At 43.1% G+C, this 19,618-nt stretch overlaps 2 protein-coding genes across 2 annotated transcripts; both read right to left on the bottom strand.

Annotated features, from left to right (window-relative positions):
• Positions 1-1,092: 1,092 nt before the first annotated feature.
• Positions 1,093-2,496, bottom strand: LOC133051918 (solute carrier family 2, facilitated glucose transporter member 3-like). Its single transcript, XM_061136602.1, has one exon. It carries the CDS (start codon positions 2,494-2,496, stop codon positions 1,093-1,095), a length of 1,404 nt encoding a protein of 467 aa, XP_060992585.1.
• A 7,767-nt stretch (positions 2,497-10,263) lies between these two features.
• LOC133055214 (cationic amino acid transporter 3-like) lies at positions 10,264-15,161 on the bottom strand. The gene is given in 12 exon segments (XM_061140642.1): positions 10,264-10,370; positions 10,527-10,635; positions 10,908-10,933; positions 10,936-11,073; positions 11,275-11,474; positions 11,655-11,757; positions 11,861-12,000; positions 12,171-12,393; positions 12,563-12,675; positions 12,877-13,054; positions 14,070-14,228; positions 14,798-15,161. Coding segments are annotated over 12 exon segments (1,860 nt in total).
• Between the last annotated feature and the right edge of the window lie 4,457 nt (positions 15,162-19,618).

The raw sequence follows: 19,618 nt of genomic DNA, 5'->3' as shown, positions 1-19,618 counted from the left end.
TCAAAACCACAATGAGGTACCATTACACTCCAACCAGGATGGCTGCTATCCAAAAGTCTACAAGCAATAAATGCTGGAGAGGATGTGGAGAAAAGGGAACCCTCTTACACTGTTGGTGGGAATGCAAGCTAGTACAGCCGCTATGGAGAACAGTGTGGAGATTTCTTAAAAAATTGGAAATAGAACTACATATAACCTTAAATAAAGAAAAAATTCCCAAAGGAAACCAATAGCTTCTTTATACAGGCATATTACTTTTCTGAGAAAGTCGAGAGTTTTTATCTGAAGGATAGAAATTGTTAACAGGCAACGTGCAAACCTCACACACCGCATCATGCATCCTCCAGTCATGCATGACCTTTCTCGCTAAATCCTTCCCTCTTATTGCACCTTAACCTCTTCAGTATAAAATCTTCCACTCTATAAGCTCTCTTGAAGCACCTCCCTCTAACCTCAATTTCCTTATGCTTTCATTATTTGGCAAAATTACTTCATATTTAAAAAAATGAATATTTATGCAATAAAACCAGAAGATAAAGTAAATAAAACTCAAGTTAATTTGCTTAGCAGAGTTGTACGGAAGTGAAGAAGGAGCTCTTATGGAATCCCTCTCTGCCCTCCACTCTTAAGTGTACCTGCTTCCTGGTGAGTCTGAGGTTGGGGAAATGGCAGCTTCTAGCCCAATCCCCAAAATGCCCTGAGGCACTTTTGAACCTAAGGGAGCAGGAGCTGGCCAAGTTGTCACATACCAAGTGGCCAATCCCTCCTGAAATGAAGGTAGGTTTACTTGGTCTCTTCTGAGCTAAAGAAAATGTCCAAGAACTGAAAGTTTTAAAAGCCATTGAAGACAGTCTTGGGATCCTCTGAGCACACATCGAGTGTGTGGCTGAGAAAGGAATGGAGTAGCAGCATTCAGAAACAGTCCTGGGTTATAAACTGATGAGGTCTCCCCACTTGCTCAGGGGGAGGCTGCTTTTCATGATGGGAGGGAGGTAAGTAGGAGGCACGTCTTAGGTGTTGGGTGTCCCTCGTGGGCTGGATGCTGTTCATCTCCATGATGGGGCCTTTCTCACCACGGGTTCCTGTCTGCACCTACCCTTCAAAGGCTGGTGTAATTTCCTCAAAAGTCCTGCCATGGTTCTCAGGAACTTTGAAGAAGGTGAAGACCCAGAAGATAATGAGGAAGACAGTGAAGAAGATGAAAACGTAGGCACCTAAGTAGAACGTGGCCAAGGGGAAGAGCAGTCCAACCAAAAAGTTAGATGTCCAGTTGGAACATCCAGCCACTGCCATGGCAGCCGGGCGGGATCCCTGGCCAAATAGTTCAGCCACAATAAACCAGGGAATGGGGCCTGGGCCAATTTCAAAGAAGGCCACAAAGACCAGGATGGCCCCAATGCAGATAAAGCTCATCGAGGTACAATCATTCTTTAGTAACAGAGAAATCGTGATGAAGATGGAACAAAAAGCCATCCCTCCAAGGCCAATCAGGTGTAGAGTCCTCCTCCCAGCCCTTTCCACCAAGAACACAGATGCCACAGTGAAGATGGTGTTGACCACACCTGTGCTGATGGTGGCATAGACCGGCTTCTGGACACCTGCATCTTTGAAGGTTCCTGTCGAGTAGTAGAACACCGCGTTGATCCCAGAGAGCTGCTGGGAGAGCTGGAGCATGATGGAGATAATGATGGGTTGCCGGTAGTTGGGGGAGCGAAAGAGCTCTAGCACTGTGACTTGCTTCTCCTGTGACATCCGCACACTCTCATCCTTCATCTCCTGGATGTCCTGAGCCACGTCCTCGGTGCCCCAGAATCTCTGGAGGACCTCCTTTGCTTTCTCCTCCTCCTTTCTGTTAATGAGCAAGAATCTAGGACTTTCAGGGCAAAATGGAAGGGCAGCGAGCTGGATGATGGCTGGTATGATGGTGAAGCCCAGGAGCAGAGGCCAGAGATCTTTAGTCCCCAAGATGACTTCTAGACCAAAGATCTGGGCCACCAGAATTCCAATAACAATGCCCAGCTGGTTGAGAGCACCAAAGGTGCCCCGCAGGGCAGTAGGTGAGATCTCTTTAATGTACATGGGCACGAATCCTGTGCAGAGTCCGCAGAAAAGGCCGATAACCAGTCGGCCCATGATCAGCATTCCAACTGACTCTGCTATTTTGCAGAATCCCATAAGGCAGCTGCCAGCTATGGCCAACACGTTGACAATAAGCATTGAATTGCGCCTGCCAAATCGGTTGACAAAGAGTCCGACGGAGAGGGAACCGATCATACCACCCACGGAGAAGATGGCCACGGACAAGGACCACAGGGATGTGAGGAGCACCCTGGACGGGGGGGTTTCTGACTGCTCCTCCAAAGTGTAGTTGAGAAAGTCCTTTATGATGGCCTCAGGAGCATTGATGACTCCAGAGTTGTAGCCAAACTGGAAAGAGCCTATGGTAGCAACTGAGATGGCGAAGATCAGAGGTGCGGTGACCTTCACGGTCCCCATGGCCATAATTTAATTCTTTTCAAATCTTCAATAAAGATCTAGGAGTGGGACTCCAGAGACCCCTCTTCCAGGCAGCAAAAGCTCCAAAATGTGCTCTCTTGGCGGCAAGTTTTCCTCAAGGTCCTCAGTCTATTATTTCTATATTAAAGAGTCTAAAAAGAGTCTACAACCTCTAGACTTGATCCAATCCCCCCTCTCCACCTCTTCTCACACAAACACAACAACTCTCAGCTTCTTCTGCTTTCATCTGGAAAATGGGTCTCTCTACCCTCAGTGAGGAGCCAGGCTGACCCCTCTGCACTCTGGGGTCGCTGGGATCTCTTTGGGAGAATGCGAACTCAGCACACAGTCTCCTGCAGGATAGGGTGACCCGAGACTTACTGGATCGCTGGAGCAGAGCCTGGAGCACTAGGTCAGTCAGTGGGGCTGAGTTTAAGCCATGCGGGGCTGGAGCTGAGACATCTCCAAGAACCAAAGCAGGGAGTCCTGAACACAGAAGACAGTCCTCACCCCTGGGATGTTGGGGTGGAGATGGGACTGGGTGGGCGGGGAGCAGTGTTACTATCAGCCCTGACTCTTCTGTGGTTACCCTCGGGTGGGGGCTGGTTCTGAGTGGTTTTTTTTTTAAACGTGTGGTAAAATAGCCATAACACAAAATTGAACATTTTAGCCATTTTTTAAGACTGCAGGTCAGTTGTGTTATGTACCTTCAAATTTTGTGCAAACTTCAGAAGTTTTTCATCTTGCAAAAACATCATTTCTGCTCCATTCAACAGTGATTCCCATTTCCCATTCACAGTTCCTGGCAATTACCCTTCTACTTTCTGTCTCTATGAATCTGACTACTCCAGGTACTTCATTTTAAGTGGAATCATTCAATATTTCTCCTTTCCTGTCAGGCTTATTTTACCTAGTAAAATGTCCACAGGGTCATCCCTATTGTATCTTGTGTTAGAATTCCTTTTCTTTTTAATGGTGAACAATAATATTCTGTTGTGGGTACCTACCACACTGGCTTATCCTTTGTTTGATTAATGGAAAACTTGGGTTGTTCTCATGCTTTAGTTATTGTGAAAAGTGCTGTGAACAGGAATTTGCAAATATCTCTTCCAGAGTGTGAATTCAATGCTGCTGCACACATCATCAGAAGTAGAATCACTGTTGTAAGATTTTTATCTGCTTGTGATGGAGAAGATGTTCACATATTGAGGTATGGGGACGTCGTTTTGACTTATAATATATGATTCAGCCTAAACTTTGTGTGAACTAAGCCCTCACAGAATGTCTTCTTTAACAACTGAGGTAAAGAGCATCTGTTTTAAAGATAAGGATGAGTAACTCCCTCCTCATGGCATCAGTGTTAGCACTCTCTGGGAGATAAGGTTCCCTTCCCAGCCACCAGGGAGCTGCCGTCTTGCTGTCTGTGTATGAAGTCTGTCTGTTTTGAAAGCTTGAAGGAATACATCCTGTCATGTTGATGTATGTCCTTTGCTTGGATCAGGTAGAAGACTGTGCTGGACACCATGCTTCAGCAGAGCAGTTCCTCAGAGCTATAGAGACACTGTCTCCCTTGCTACAGCCTGCAGTTTGGCTCAAAGAAAACTGTTTCCTATTTCAGCTTTGTACTTTTCATTGGCCATTTCTGTGGACACTTGAACTCATTTGATCATCAGGGACCCTAGGAAATGTGGGCTGTAAGACGCAGGACCCCACTCAAGCCTGCTCCCTCCCAGTCCCCTTACACGACCTGACTCCCCACAGTCTGCACCTGAGCTGAGACACCCCAGTGTGGGGACCTCCAAGCTCAGCTGTGCCCCAACCAGGAGAAGGGAGCTTAACATCTCTGATGTCAGTTCAAGCAACACAAACATTGAGCAAGCATTGTGCTTTGTTCAGTCTTGAACAATTGATGGGAGAGGATAAATGGGATGTGACTTGGTCTTCCTCAAGGAGTTCTGTAGCTGGGAGAGCTGAGCACAGAGACGGAGAAGTGATACTTGATGTGAGAGGTCAGGAGCTCTGCTCCTCACGAAGGAAGACCCGGGAGCAGGAAGTGGAGTGGTGAGGGGGTGATGGTGGTACTGGTAAAGGGTTGACTAGATTCTGATCTCCATCAAATGACCCACAGGCTAAAACACTGAGCACAAACCAGCAACATGGGTCTTTAATATAACTAGTTGACTATTACATTAACTTCTTTAAAAATTGAAGTATAGTTGATTTACAGGATTATCATTTTGTTTTTTATATTCAACCACACAAGAGGGGTGAATAGATTAAGCTATTGTGGAGAGTTTTAGTTCTTTTTCTGGCTAAGTAGTATATCATTACATGTTACACACACACACACACATATATATATATATATAAATATTTATATGACATGTTGTTTATCCATTCATCTGACTTTTTCTTTTTAAAAATTATTATTTTTTCCCAATTATTTTTATTAGTTTGAGCCTAATTACTTTACAATATTGTAGTGGTTTTTGCCATACATTGACATGAATCAGCCATGGATTTACATGTGTTCCCCATTCTGAACCCCCGTCCCACCTCCCTCCCCATCCCATCCCTCTGGGTCATCCCAGTGCACCAGCCCTAAGCACTTGTCTCATGCATCCAACCTGGACTGGCGATCTGTTTCACACTTGATAATATACATGTTTTGATGCTGTTCTCTCAAATCATCCCACCCTCGCCTTCTCCCATACAGTTCAAAAGTCTGTTCTATACATCTGTGTCTATTTTTCTGTCTTGCATATAGGGTTATCATTACCATCTTTCTAAATTCCATATATATGCATTAGTATACTGTATTGATGTTTATTTTTCTGGCTTACTTCACTCTGTATAATGGGCTGCAGATTTATCCATCTCATTAGCACTGATTCAAATGTATTCTTTTCAATGGCTGAGTAATATTCCATTGTGTATATATACCACATCTAGGGATCTAGGGCATCTGATGGGCATCTAGGTTGCTTCCATGTCCTGGTTACTATAAACAGTGCTTCGATGAACACTGGGGTACACGTGTCTCTTTCAGATCCTGTTTCCTCGACATGTATGCCCAGGAGTGGGATTGCCGGGTCATATGGCAGTTCTATTTCAAGTTTTTAAAGGAATCTCCACACTGTTCTCCATAGTGGCTGTACTAGTTTGCATTCCCACCAACAGTGTAAGAGGGTTTCCTTTTCTCTACACCCTCTCCAGCATCAAGCTGCCAACAGTATTCTTCACAGAATTAGAACAAATAATTTCACAATTTGTATGGAAATACAAAAAAACCTCGAATAGCCAAAGCAATGTTGAGAAAGAAGAATGGAACTGGAGGAATCCATCTGCCTGACTTCAGACTATACTACAAAGCCACAGTTATCAAGACAGTATGCTACTGGCACAAAGACAGAAATATAGATCGATGGAGCAAAATAGAAAGCCCAGAGATAAATCCATGTATCTATGGACACCTTATCTTTGACAAAGGAGGCAAGAATATATAATGGAAAAAAGACAACCTCTTTAACAAGCGGTGCTGGGAAAACTAGTCAACCACTTGTAAAAGAATGAAACTAGAACACTTTCTAACACCATACACTAAAATAAACTCAAAATGGATTAAAGATGTAAATGTAAGACCGGAAGCTATAAAACTCCAAAGGAGAACATAGGCAAAACACTCTCTGACATAAATCACAGCAGGATCCTCTATGACCTACCTCCCAGAATATTGGAAATAAAAGCAAAAATAAACAAATGGGACCTAATTAAACTTAAAAGCTTTTGCACAACGAAGGAAACTACAAGCAAGGTGAAAAGACAGCCTTCAGAATGGGAGAAAATAATAGCAAATGAAGAAACAGTCAAAGGATTAATCTCAAAAATATACAAGCAACTCCTGCAGCTCAATTCCAGAAAAATAAATGACCAAATCAAAAAATGGGCCAAAGATCTAAACAGACATTTCTCGAAAGAAGACATACAGATGGCTAACAAACACATGAAAAGATGCTTAACATCACTCATTATCAGAGAAATGCAAATCAAAACCTCAATGAGGTACTATTACACGCCAGTCAGAATGGCTGCTATACAAAAGTCTACAAGCAATAAAAAATTGTTAATTTATATTACTTTTGGCTGTGCTGGGTCTTCCTTGTTGCATGTGGGCTTTTTCTAGTTTTAGCAAGTAGGGACTACTCTCTAGTTGCAGTGAACAAGCTTCTCATTGTGGGGTTTTTCTTGTTGCAGAGCATGGTTTCTAGCTGCAAGGGCTTCAGTAGTTGCAGGATGCGGGTTCAGTAGCTGTGGTTCACAGGCTTAGTTTCCACATGGCATGTAGGATCTTCCCGGACTAGGCATCATATATCAGTGTACCCTGAATTGGAAGGCAAATGGACCACCAGGGAAGCCCTATCCATTCATCTGTTGATGGATACTTAGGTGGCTTCCATTTGTTGGCAATTGTGAATAATGCTGCTATGAATATTGAAGGGCATGTGTCTTTTCAAATTAGAGTTTTTGTTTTTATTGGATATATACCCAGGAGTGGACTTGCTGGGTCAGATGATAGTTCTAATTTTAGTTTTTTGAGAAACCTCCATATTGTTTTTTATAGTGTTTGCACAAATTTACATTCCCAACAACAGTGTATGAGGGTCCCCATTTGTCCAAATCTGCCTTCTGCTCTCCTGGGTTTTGTCTTCATATGTGGTACTGAAACTAATCTATCTCCCCAAGGTATGTCTCAGTAGCGAGCAAGTAGGTTTATGGTACTGGGTCATTATGCTCCCTCCCCATTACAGAGTCAAGAGATCCATGTTAGCAGGGTACCAAGATAGCTGGTGGCAAAGTCTTTGGGAATCTTGGTTCCTAGCCCAAGGATATATGTAAACAGAAATATACTTAGAAATCTATAAGCCACTATTGCTCAAATAACTGAAGAAACCACAAAAAGAATTGTAGCACGACAGATATACGTAAAATCCTCAGCCAAAGTAGGTTTTAGAGAATAGAATTGCCCTATATTTTCTACTGGCCAAACAAGAAGGCCTTATACTATTACTCACATGACTTCCTTGACTTACATTACTACCTCAGAAGACATTGAGACACACATAGAAAAAATTTTCCAAGGGGCAAAATGGTTGCAAAATGTAACATAGACTGACCCTTTCAATGACCTGATTAGTTGGTTCCCCTTAGGACTAGGCAAATTTTCCACACTGCTTTATAGATGATTATTGTTTTTAATGTTATTATCCTTTCCCTAGCTATCAAGTTACTTATGACATATATCCCCATCTGCTTAAAGTCTGCTGTCAAAACCGCACATACAAATGATTGTACAGGAAACCGAGATGATGGGCTAAATGTATAATCTATACAATGGCTTCCCACATGGGTCTGTGGTAAAGAATCCACTTGCCAATGCAGGAGATGTGTGTCTGATCGCTGGGTTGGGAAGATCCCCTGGAGAAGGGAACGGCAACCCACTGCAGGGTTCTTACCTGGAGAATCCCATGGACAGAGGAACCTGGCAGGCTACAGTCCATGTCACAAAGAGTCAGACACAACTGAGTGAACGTGCCCACACCCACACCCACACACACATCTATAAAACATTTCTCCATCAGTATATACACATCTATGTTGTTTACTGCATTTTAATTAATTTGCCCAATTATAAAGTTCTATACATTATGTACTGTTTTAATACAAACACTTTACATAGACACACATTTTATGAATATTAATACATATATGAATGCTAATTACATATAAATTGAATATAAAGATACATACATACATATTTACAGATATACATTTCTTTGTTGTGCTTTGCAAATACTGCATTTTATACTTTTTTTACAATTGAAGCTTTGTGGCAACCTTGAATCATCAGATGATGGTAAATATTTCTTAGCAATAACATCTTTAAAAATAAGGTATGTACATTGTTTAATTAAAGACAAGGCTATAGCACACTGAACAGACTACAGTGTAGTGTAAAATAACTTCTATGCCCTGGGAAAACAAAGAATTTGTGCCTCTCTTTATTGCCAATTCTCTTATTGCCGTGGTTTGTAACCAAATCTCCAAGGTGTGTCTACATTAACTCTCCACTTTGGGTCATATCATTTAATTGTTACAAAAAGTTCATCATATTTCCTTGCTGGAAAATTGTCCACATTTTGGTTTTGGCTAATAGTGTTTTTGGCTGAAACTCTTAGGTCTTCTATGAACTAGAATTTGACCTAGAAGCTTGAGTACATTCTGATTCAACATCTCATCAAGACTCTTTCATGGACAGTAATCTGTGTTGTGTGTTACAGCACACAGGGTAACATGGGATACCTGGTTGTCCCCCAGCAGTAAGGGAAGAACAGCAATCAGGTGATGTCAGTCTCCTCCATCAAAGTTTTGCTCAAAAGAATCAGTCTCCATGAACTGCTTTCTAAGCCTGTGACCAGAATTTGTAAGATATTGTATGTTCTAAATCTGTTCATCCTCATCTATTTTTAATCTGAAACTGGTACTCAATATCTTGACCTCCATCCCTCTTTCACTCTACATCAGCTGTTCATTCCCACCAACAGTCCTCTACTTCATTATTACCAATGTCTTCAATGTCCATAAACCCAATTTAAAGATTAATTCTGCAGCAACACCTTTTAATCTTGTCTCTCCAATTTTACTTCCTTTTAGTTCTATGCAACTGTAACCATTTATCAAACAACAATTACTTCCCACCCACTTCTCTCTCCTCTGGCAAAGTAGGAGTATTTTTTCAATAAAGACCTTTTCCCCATCAACTCTGTTGTGTAACTCTAAGAGTATGTGACTGGCTTCCCTGGTGGCTCAGTCAGTAAAGAATCCACCTGCAATGCAGGAGACACGAGTTTTATCCTTGGGGCAGGAAGATTCCTTGAAGGTGGAAATGGCAACCCACTCCAGTATTATTGCCTTGAAGAGTCCCCATGAACAGAGAAGCCTGGCGGGCTACAGTCCATGAGGTCACACAAGTCCAACTCGACTTAGCAATGAAACCACCACACTACACTATAACTCAGTAAAGTTGGGGAAAGAGATAAAAATGACCATTTCCTTTTATCAGTATGAAACGATTTAATTTATAAATAATTCTTCTCTTTTTCTTTCTTTTTTTTTAATTATTTTTTATTATTATTATTATTACTTTTTTTGGTCATACATTGATATGAATCAGCCATAGTTCTCTTTTTCTTAAAGTATACTTTGTTTGGTATTAACATAGCTACCTTGACTTCCTAGTATTACTGTTTGCATAATATATCTGTTTCCTTGCTTTTACTTCCAACCTATTTGTATCTTAACAAGTAAAGTGTAACTCTTGACAAAATGTGTAGTTGTCTGTATTTCCTTTCCAAGTTTCAATCTCTGTGTTTTTGCTGAAGTTAGGCACAGGAACATGCTTCTTATGTGAAGGTTAATATTTTATTTCTTCCTCTAGTTGCTGGTTATGCTGGTGTACTTTCTTTGTGAAAATTCATCTTGTTGCTCACTTACAAAGCATGCACTTTCCTAGATGTATATTATGCTTTTAAAAGCTTGCTTAAAAATTGTAAAACATTCAAGTCATTTTGTCCACAAGCAATAAATACACAGCAGTAAATGCACTTCTCCTTCACAGGCCATAGAGACTCACAGTGTCCCTTGAACTAGCAGATCTTCCAGTGCATGGAGGGATTCCACACAGCATCTACTTCCTGTGGCTAAGATGATTCATGATATGTTTTTGTCAAGAGTCTGGGAGGTGGAGGCTGGTGGCTGTGGCTCATCATTCTCCTCCAAGCTGTGTCGGATCCCATGTCCAAAGTATATGGCAAATCCTAGGAGGGAAATGAGACAATGAGAAGGAAAAGTAGGTGCTCTCCCCACTTACAAATGCCCAACAGTGCTCCTATTATGGTGTCGAAGACTATTTGGGGGAGTTCAGTTTGGGTTCAATCACTCAAGTGGACTCTTTATCCCAGAAAGTCACTTACCAATCATCATCCAGATGCCAAACTGGGCCCAGGCCCCAGAGGTCATCTGCATCATCAGGTAAATGTTCAGAAAGATGCTCACCAGTGGGAGGACAGGCAGAGCAGGGACCTGTGGGCAGAGTCAGTTCATCCCTGAATACACCACAGGCATCTGAAAGGGAGACCCGACCCCACGGTTGTGGGAAGGCTCCAGTCCTACTCAGGCTGTGTGCTCAGTGCTTACTGAGATTGTGTATGTAAAGCACTGAGTGTGGATCAGGGAAGGGTTCATTTGTTTTAGCAACTTCCCTTCTTCCCTGGTCCAGTAAATGATGTTTAGGCCATGAAGCATGCAGACTTCATTCACTCAAGGTGGATAGTTGGGCACATAAGGTCATCTACCTTAAAATAAAGGTGAGTGGGGCTCTGGGCTGCCTCCAGATGATGACTGTGACCCCAGTGATGAGCAGCAGCAGCAGCACAGCCACTGTTGTGAGCACGGGGTCTCCAGAGAACACCTGGCTGGGCCACTGGGCCAGGATCAGGCTCAGGATGGTCAGCAGGAGAACTGCAAGGGTCAAGGTGGAGGAGAACAGGCTGGACCCAGAAGACAAAGACGTCAGGACCTCAGGTCACAAGCCTCCCCAGGCTGCCCACCTCAGGAAGGGCCATAATATCTCCAAGATTCCTCCTCAACTACGAAAGACACAGAATCCCACTCTATCTTGTCAGGTTCAGAGTATAACCAAAGAGAAGTCCCACTGCTCACCAAGCAGGAAGGCACATCCATAGACAATCTGGCCAGATTTCTGGGTGGGGATGGTGCTGATAGGGTCACACAGACTCTTCAGAATGTTTGATGTTCCTCTTTCAGGTACAGATTCCAAAGGACTTCCTTCAACATCAGGCTTCATCTCAATTTTCTCCTCTGTTTTCTCCTGCTTGCTTAAATTCTGATCTTGCTGGTACCTTAATTAGAGGTATTAAAACAATATTGACAGCAGCCCCTGCTCATCCAACATCACACAGCCTATTCCACATCAGTCTTGCAGAGCAGGATGTTTAGAAGACAGCATGAAGGCAGAAGATTACCTCTCCATCAATCCCCATGAGTCCATGGCCCCCAGTCAAGATGTAGTGGAGTCTCACCTGAGGACAAGACCAGAAAGAGCCACCAGCAAGTAAACAAACAGGGTCCTGATTGACACAAGGTCCACAAGATCCCTGAACTCAAAAAGTAATGCCATGATCCCTAGAATGAGGGCAGGAAAAAAAGTGGGGAAAGAGCGAGGAACCACTGGACGTATGTAAGATAAGGAAGTTGATCAAAGAAGAAATGGGTTTTGGTTATTCACCTGCAAGGTTCCCAGAGGCCATGATGGCTGTGACGGGGGTGCCTGTGCCATCATGGATCCAGACAAGTCCCCGGAAAAGGAGCCCGTCCTCTGCCATTGTACAGATCAGCCGAGGCGTGGTGAACATGGTACCCAGGAGGCTGGGAGGGGAAATGGGGACATGTGTGAGGACGTGAAGAAACAGGAGAGACCAGGGCATCTGCTCCCTCATCTACATGGGCCAAGGTGTCCTTGCCTCTTGTCTCTCAATTCCAAGGGCTGAGATACCTGAGCATCTGACAGTAGATGGGGAGAAAACCACGACACTGACCTGGATGTAAGAGCACAGAGGGTGCCAACAATTATGACATATCTGGCAGCATCCCAGCCAATGTGGAGAAAAGCCTGTGGAAAGGGGCTTGCAGGATGAATCAGGTAGTAGGGCACCATGAGAGTGAGTGATGCCGAGACACCAAAATACACCAAAAAACAGATGAAGAGCGTGATCATGATGCCCAAAGGGATGGAACGATCAGGATTTAGAGCTTCTTCCCCTGCAGGGAGAGTGGAAATTCTGGGTCAGGAAAACACACTGAGGTGAAATCACAGAATCAAATTCCCTCTTGACATCCAAACGTAGCCTAACCTTCTACCGACCCTTACACCCAAGGGCAGCCCAAACTGGGCCCATACCCCTGATGAGACACACAGTGACCATGTTACCTCTAGTAGCAATGGAATCAAAGCCAAGAAATGCATAGAAACATGTAGCTGCTCCGTGGAGAATCCCTTCATAATCAAAGGGTACAAACCCTCCAGAACCCAGAGGACCCAAGCTACAGTGAAAGAAGGAATGAAGAAGAAGGTGGGTGAGGTGAGTTCAGCCATCTCTACTGGACTCCTCCCTTAGTACCACAAGTCCTAGGCCCCAGTACTCCCGTCACCCGGATCCATCAGTCCATTTATCTCTAGTCTCCACCATATTCCCATATAAGCACTCCCACAAGTGTTACTATGACCTAGAGAACCCTCCTAACCTAGAGATGTCACTGGATGCAGACGTGTTCAATGTGTAGTCCTGTTCCGTGAGCTTCCAGTTGTGCAGGTCTCCCTTAATGAAGCCAGAGAGGATGATGAAGCTGAGAACCAAAATGTTGATGCCTGTGAACACTTTATTAATCAGGGCTGACTCACGAGCTCCCAGAACCTGCAGTCCTGTGGGAAAGATGGAATATGAAGCATATAAAATACTAAGTCCAGAGATACAGAAAGCAGACTAGTGGTATCTGGTCCATCTGGTGATGGACCAATGGACAGTGACTGCTCAGTGGGTACAAGGTGTCCTTTTGGGGTGGTGAAAATGTTTGGAACCAGATGGAGGTGATGGTTACACAACATTATGAATGTATTAACTTCCACTGAATTGTACACTTTCAGATGGTCAATTTCTGACTGTGGCAACCCTCTCATAATATAAACTTCTACCAAATCATCTCATGTACATCTTAAATTTATACTGTGTTGTATTTACATCTCAATAAAGCTGGGGAAAATAATACAATGTTTTATTTTATGTTATTTTAATTTCCTCACAATTAAAAACACATCTTTGGGGACTTCTCTCCTGGCCTAGTGTTTAAGAATTCGCCTTGCAATGCAATCTGCGGGTTTGATCCCTTGTCAGGGAACTAATATCCCACACGCCTGGAAGCAGCCAAGCCTTCGAGTCCCGACTACTGAGCCCATGCACTTTGGAGCCCGTGTGCCACAAATAGATAATCTGTGCACCACAACTAATTCCCACTGCAGCCAAATAAATAAATAAAATTTTAATATTCTTATAAAAAATACAATCACATCTCTGGTATCAGTACAGAGAAGAAACTTATGGTCTAAGTAAATGATTCTCAGCTGGGGTGACTTGTCCACCATGTGACACGTGGCAATGTCTGGAGATATTCTAACTTTCCCAGAGATGCTGCTAAACATCCAACAAAGATTATTTAACAAATCTGAAATGCACACCTCTAAATCTATGAAGAATCTAGCCCAAATTGTCAATAATATCAAGAATGGGAAAGAATGGTCTGTGTCCTGCCTTCCTGTTTCTCATATCCCAGATGCTTCTTTTCAGTCCTAATCCCCCACCATTCTTCCATCCCAAGGCTTTCCCACCCCAGCTTCCCCTCAATACCCCTCTCTCCACATCCTATCATGGACTTCTTCTCACCTGTTAACAGGAGTACCAGGCCCAGGGCAAAAAAATCTGGATACCTGGCCAAGAAGTAGGGCATTTGCAGAGAGAAAGTCTCCTGTAACACCTGAGAGATGTGGTTCCCAATCAGGTTGTCAAAGACATAGCTCCAGGCCCTGGACACACAGGAGGTGGCTGCAGCAACAGGAGAAGGAATATTTATTGACAACCATAAATTGATTTCTAATATAGGATATATTTTGAGGGGAGGGGACCCCAAGCAAAATACTTAATTTCAAAGAGTGTCTTTTCATGGGTTGGGGAGGGCAGACCCAGGTGATCCACAAAATAAGTCAACTAATTAATATTCTAGGAGATCAATGTTACACAGTAAAACATAACAGGAATTTGGGGCCAGAAGGGCTGGAAGGTGAGGATTGAAATTTTAAATCCAGATGTAAAGGCAAATTCCATGAATCCAACAGCTGAGCAAAGACTTCAATATGGTAAAGGGATGAGCTTGTGGGCCATGCCTCCCTTCTCACCCACTCCCTATAGTTCTCTTTCCTCTGGGTTCTTGGTCCATCATTTAAGAAAAACAAGATAGAGTTCAGTAGAACAACATTTTGGAGTTTTCCTGCCACTATTGTCCACTTTACCCCACAAGGTCAATAATAAAGTTCTCATGAATGAGTGAAGACTTAAACCCCACCTCCTATCTCCTGATCTTAAGCTACACCCCTTCCCCCTCCCCACCATCTCACCAATGACATAGGACAGGATGAGGTTCCAGCCAATGATGAAGGCACACAATTGTCCCACAGTGATGTAGATGTAGAGATACGCAGTACCAGAGCGTGGTACCCGGGCCCCAAACTCAGCAAAGCAGAGACTAGACATCACACAAGACAGGGCGGCCACCAGGAAGCAGATGACGGTCGCTGGTCCAGCTCTCACTTTGGCTAATTCACCAGTCAAGATGTACACGCCAGCTCCCAGGGTGCTGCCCACACCCAAGGCCACCAGGTCGAGGGTGTTAAGATAAGTTCTGGGTCTCTCCGCCCTGAGCTCCAGTGGACGCCTGCGGACCAGCTTTTCACCAAATTGGCCAACATACTGATGCAGCATCCTAGACATAGTTGAGGAGGTTACAGTCTGCAGAGAAAAGAAGCCACAAAGCCATCAATAATGTCCATCTCTCCTTGGCCATGAAAGTATATAATTCCTTGGAGTAATGGAGTTATAAGAAGCAGGAGGCAAAAATAACACATCAAGCAAGTTCTGATCTCTGAGCTTTGGTTTCTACAAACATGAATAGAATCATTAATGTCTTTTAAATTTACTGGAAGTGTAAGAGGATTGAAGGGAGCAAAAGATGTCATATCAAAATGTCCCACATTACAGAATTGGACACTTAAAAATGCTTAAGATGGCAAATTTTATGTCATGTGTACTTTACCACTATTTAAAAAAAATTGCTGCCAATGATATATAATAGAGCCAGCTTCACAGAGTTGCTGGTTGTAGAAAACCTCATGATAATTTAATATAAATCCCCATACAATCATCTCTGTGGTTATCAAAATCTGAGGATTCTCAAGTCCCTTACATTGTCCCCACACCCACAGAGGAGGACCCTGCAGATATGGAGGCCAACAATATACAGGAGACTGACATCAATGGTCCACACACCATAAACCCTGTATAAGGGGAATCTTTAATATTGTTTGAATGCTGGTCTAAAATGAGTCTCAACCTCTAGATTTGATCCAATCTCTCCCACCCCAACCTCTTCTCTCACAAACCTAAGAGCTCCCAGCTCCTGCTTTCATCTGGAAAATGGGTCTCTCCACCCTCAGACTGGAGCCAGGCTGACCCCCTGCACTCTGGGGTTGCAAAGGTCTCTTTGGGAGGATGTGAACTCAGCGCCCTGTTTCCTACAGAAGAGGGTGACCCAAGACTTACTGGATCCTTGCAGCAGAGCTTGGAGCACTGGGTCAGTCAGGGAGGCTGAAGTTAAGCCATGCGGGGCTGGAGCTGAGACATCTCTAAAAACCGAAGCAAGGAGTCCTGAGCACAGAAGACAGTCCTTACCCCTGGGTTGTTGGGGGTGGAGATGGGGCTGGGTGGGCGGGGAGCATCTACCGTGTTGCTATCAGCCCTGACTCTTCTGTGGTTACCCTCGGGGGAGGTTCTGAGGGGTTTTTCTATTGCTATAAAATTTATAAAATTAACCATTTTACAATGTCCAGTTCAGTAATGTTAGGCACATTCATATTTTGTACAACCAAACTCCAGAACTTTTTCATCTTGCAAAACTTCAACTCTGTACTCATTCAACAATTCTCCCTTTTTCCTCCACAGTTCCTGGAAATCCCCATTCTACTTTCTGTCTCTATGAATCTGAACACTCTGGATACTTCATTTAAATGGAAGCACTCAATACTTGTCATTTCCTGTCAGGCTTATTTCACTTAGAAAAATGTCCACAAGTTTCATCTGTGTTGTATCATATGTTGGAATTCCTTCCTTTAGTAATGCTGAATAATACTCTATTATTTGTACATACCACATTGGCTTAACTATTTCTTGATCAAAGGGCACATGAGTTGCTTTCAGGCTTTAGTTATTATGAATAATTCTGCTATGAACATGGGTGTACAAATATCTCTTCCAGAGTGTGCTTTCAATTCTTCTGGGTATATCCTCAGAAATAGAATTGCCAGATCACATGGTGCTAAGATTTTTGCCTGCTTGTGACAGAGAAAATGTTCACATATTGAAGTATGGGGAAGTAATTTTGACTTATACATGGTTCATTTTGAACTTTGTGTGTTAACTAAGACAGTCTGTCCAACTCGCACAGTCTATCTGCTTTAACCAATGAGGTAAAGAGTGTCTGTTTTGAAGATAAGGATGGGTAACTCCCTTCTCATGGTGTCCATGTTAATGCTCCCTAGAAGATAAGGTTCCCTTCCCAGACACCAGGGTCCTGCTGTCTTGATGTCTATGTGCTAAGTCTGTCTCTTTTGAAACCTTGAAGGAATGCACCCTGTCATGTTGATGTGTGAGCTTTGTTTGCGTGAGATGTAAGCCTGTGCTGGAAACCACGTTTCAGCAGAGCAGTTCCTCAGAGCTCTCTGAGAGGATGCCTGCATCACTGTAGTGTCCAGTTTGGCTCAAATAAAACTTTTTTTCTATTTCTACCGTAGATTTTTTTAATTGATTGTTTCTGTGAACACAAATTTATTTGGTCATCAAGAACTCTGTTGTGCAGAAAGGGAATGCTCTTGCACTGTTGGTGGGAATATAAATTGGTACAGCTACTATGGAAGACGGTGTGGAGATTCCTTAAAAAACTAGGAATAAAACCACCGTATGACCCAGCAATCCCACTGCTAGGCATATACCCTGAGGAAACCAGGGTTGAAAAAGACACATGTATCCCATTGTTCACTGCAGCACTATTTACAATAGTTAGAACATGGAAGCAACCTAGGTGCCTATCGACAGATGAATGGATAAAGAAGTTGTGGTACATATACACAGTGGAATATTACTCAACCATAAAAAGGAACACATTTGAGTCAGTTCTCATGAGGTGGATGAACCTAGAACCTATTATACAGAGTGAAGTGAGTCAGAAAGAGAAAGATAAATATCATATTCTAATGTGTATATATGGAATCTAGAAAAATGGTACTGAAGAATTTATTTACAGGGTAGCAATGGAGAAACAGACATAGAGAATAGACTTATGGACATGGGGAGAGGGGAGGAGAGGCTGAGATGTATGGAAAGTGTAACATGGAAACTTACATTACCATATGTAAGATAGAGAGCCAATGGAAATTTGCTGTATGGCTCAGGAAACTCAAACAGGAGCTTTGCATCAACCTAGAGGGGTGGGATGGGGAGGGAGATGGGAGGGAAGGTCAAGAGGGAGGGGATATATGTATACCTATGGCTGATTCATGTTGAGGTTTGGCAGAAAACAGCAAAATTCTGTAAAACAATTATCCTTCAATAAATTAATAAAATTTAAAAAATGAACAAGAAGAACCATCAAAAAAGAAAAAAAAAAAACAGAACCCTGAAAACTAGGGGCTGTAAAACCAGGGACCCCACTCACAACCCTCCTCCCTTCCAGTGTTTCTACTTGACTTTGCCGTCTGCTTGAGGCCTGAGACACTCCAGTGTGGGGAATCCCTAAGCCCTGCTGAGTGCCAGGAAAAGGGGAGCTTAAAATCTCTGGTGTTAATTCAAGCAATGAAAGCATTTAACAAGCATGGTGCCTGCATCCAGCCTTGTACTGAAGGATGGAAGAAGGAAGAAAAAGAGGAGTGTGACTTGGTCCTCTTCTTCAAGGTTCTTTGTTTGCTGGGAGAGCTGATCAACGAAGACAGGGAAGGGAAACTGGATGTTAGAAATAAGGAGCACTATTTTTCTCAAGGAAAGGAAAACCCAGGAACGGGAAGGGGAGCTGTGCAGTGAAGGGGCCACTGGTGAAGGGTTGACAAAATTATGATGTGCGTCAAATGACACAAATGCACAATTAGTGGTCACAAACCAGCAACATGGGATCAAAATGTACTAACTGACTCATTAGCTTTTGAAAAACCAAGCCCACCAGATGGAATGAAGTGACTTAGTGTTAGTAATTCAGTCGTGTCTGACTCTTTGTGACCCTGTAGACTGTTGCCCACCAGGCTCCTCTGCCCATGGGATTCTCCAGGCAAGAATACTGGAGTGGGTCACTCTTTCCTGCTTCACAGGATCGTCTCTATTCAGGGGTCAAAGCGGGGTCTCCAGCATTGTAGGCAGATTCTCTACTATCTGAGCCACCAGGGAAGACTTAACCTATTCTGAAAAATTTTAGTTGGCTGTGTGGGGACCCACTCAAATCCCTAGAGTTGGTGGGAAGAGTGTTTTAAAGGAAAATATCTGAGGTGCAACAGATACAGAAAGAAGCCTTCTCTTAACTTTCTTTATCTGACTCAAAGCAGATAATTCTGGGAAATCAGGCTGTAAGAAACTTCCTGCTTGGGGGAAGGGCCACTCCTAAGAGGATAAAGGTGAGTAAACCTCTGATGATAATTTCCCTCTCCTGGAGTTTCATAGCCTGATGAAAGAGGAAAGACCACTGATATCTGCAAAGACCAACATTATTACAAGGTTTTTCATCTCCTGTTTGTTCTTTCAACCTGTCTTTCCTTCCTAAAGTAACCCATTTGTTTTTCCCATAAGCCTGTAACTTTATTTATTTATTTTTTCATTTATTTTTATTAGTTGGAGGCAAACCACTTTACAATATTGTAGTGGTTCCTGTCACACACAGATATGAATCAGCCATGGAGTTACATGTATTCCCAATCCCGATCCCCCCTCCCACCTCCCTCTCTACCCGATTCCTCTGGGTCTTCCCAGTGCACCAGGCCTGAGTACTTGTCTCATGCATCCAATCTGGGCTGGTGATCTGTTTCACCATAGATAATATACATGCTGTTCTTTCGAAACATCCCACCCTCACCTTCTCCCACAGAGTTCAAAAGTCTGTTCTGTACATCTGTGTCTCTTTTTCTGTT

Source organism: Dama dama, chromosome 4 (assembly GCF_033118175.1).
Source record: "Dama dama isolate Ldn47 chromosome 4, ASM3311817v1, whole genome shotgun sequence".
Classification (NCBI taxonomy): Eukaryota; Metazoa; Chordata; class Mammalia; order Artiodactyla; family Cervidae; genus Dama; species Dama dama.
Note: the sequence above shows the minus strand (reverse complement) of the source record. Positions and strands in the feature narration are given on the sequence as shown.

Bases quoted from the DNA above. Each gene is read 5' to 3' on its own strand.
- LOC133051918 (XM_061136602.1), bottom strand. From the start codon at position 2,496: ATGGGGACCGTGAAGGTCACCGCACCTCTGATCTTCGCCATCTCAGTT.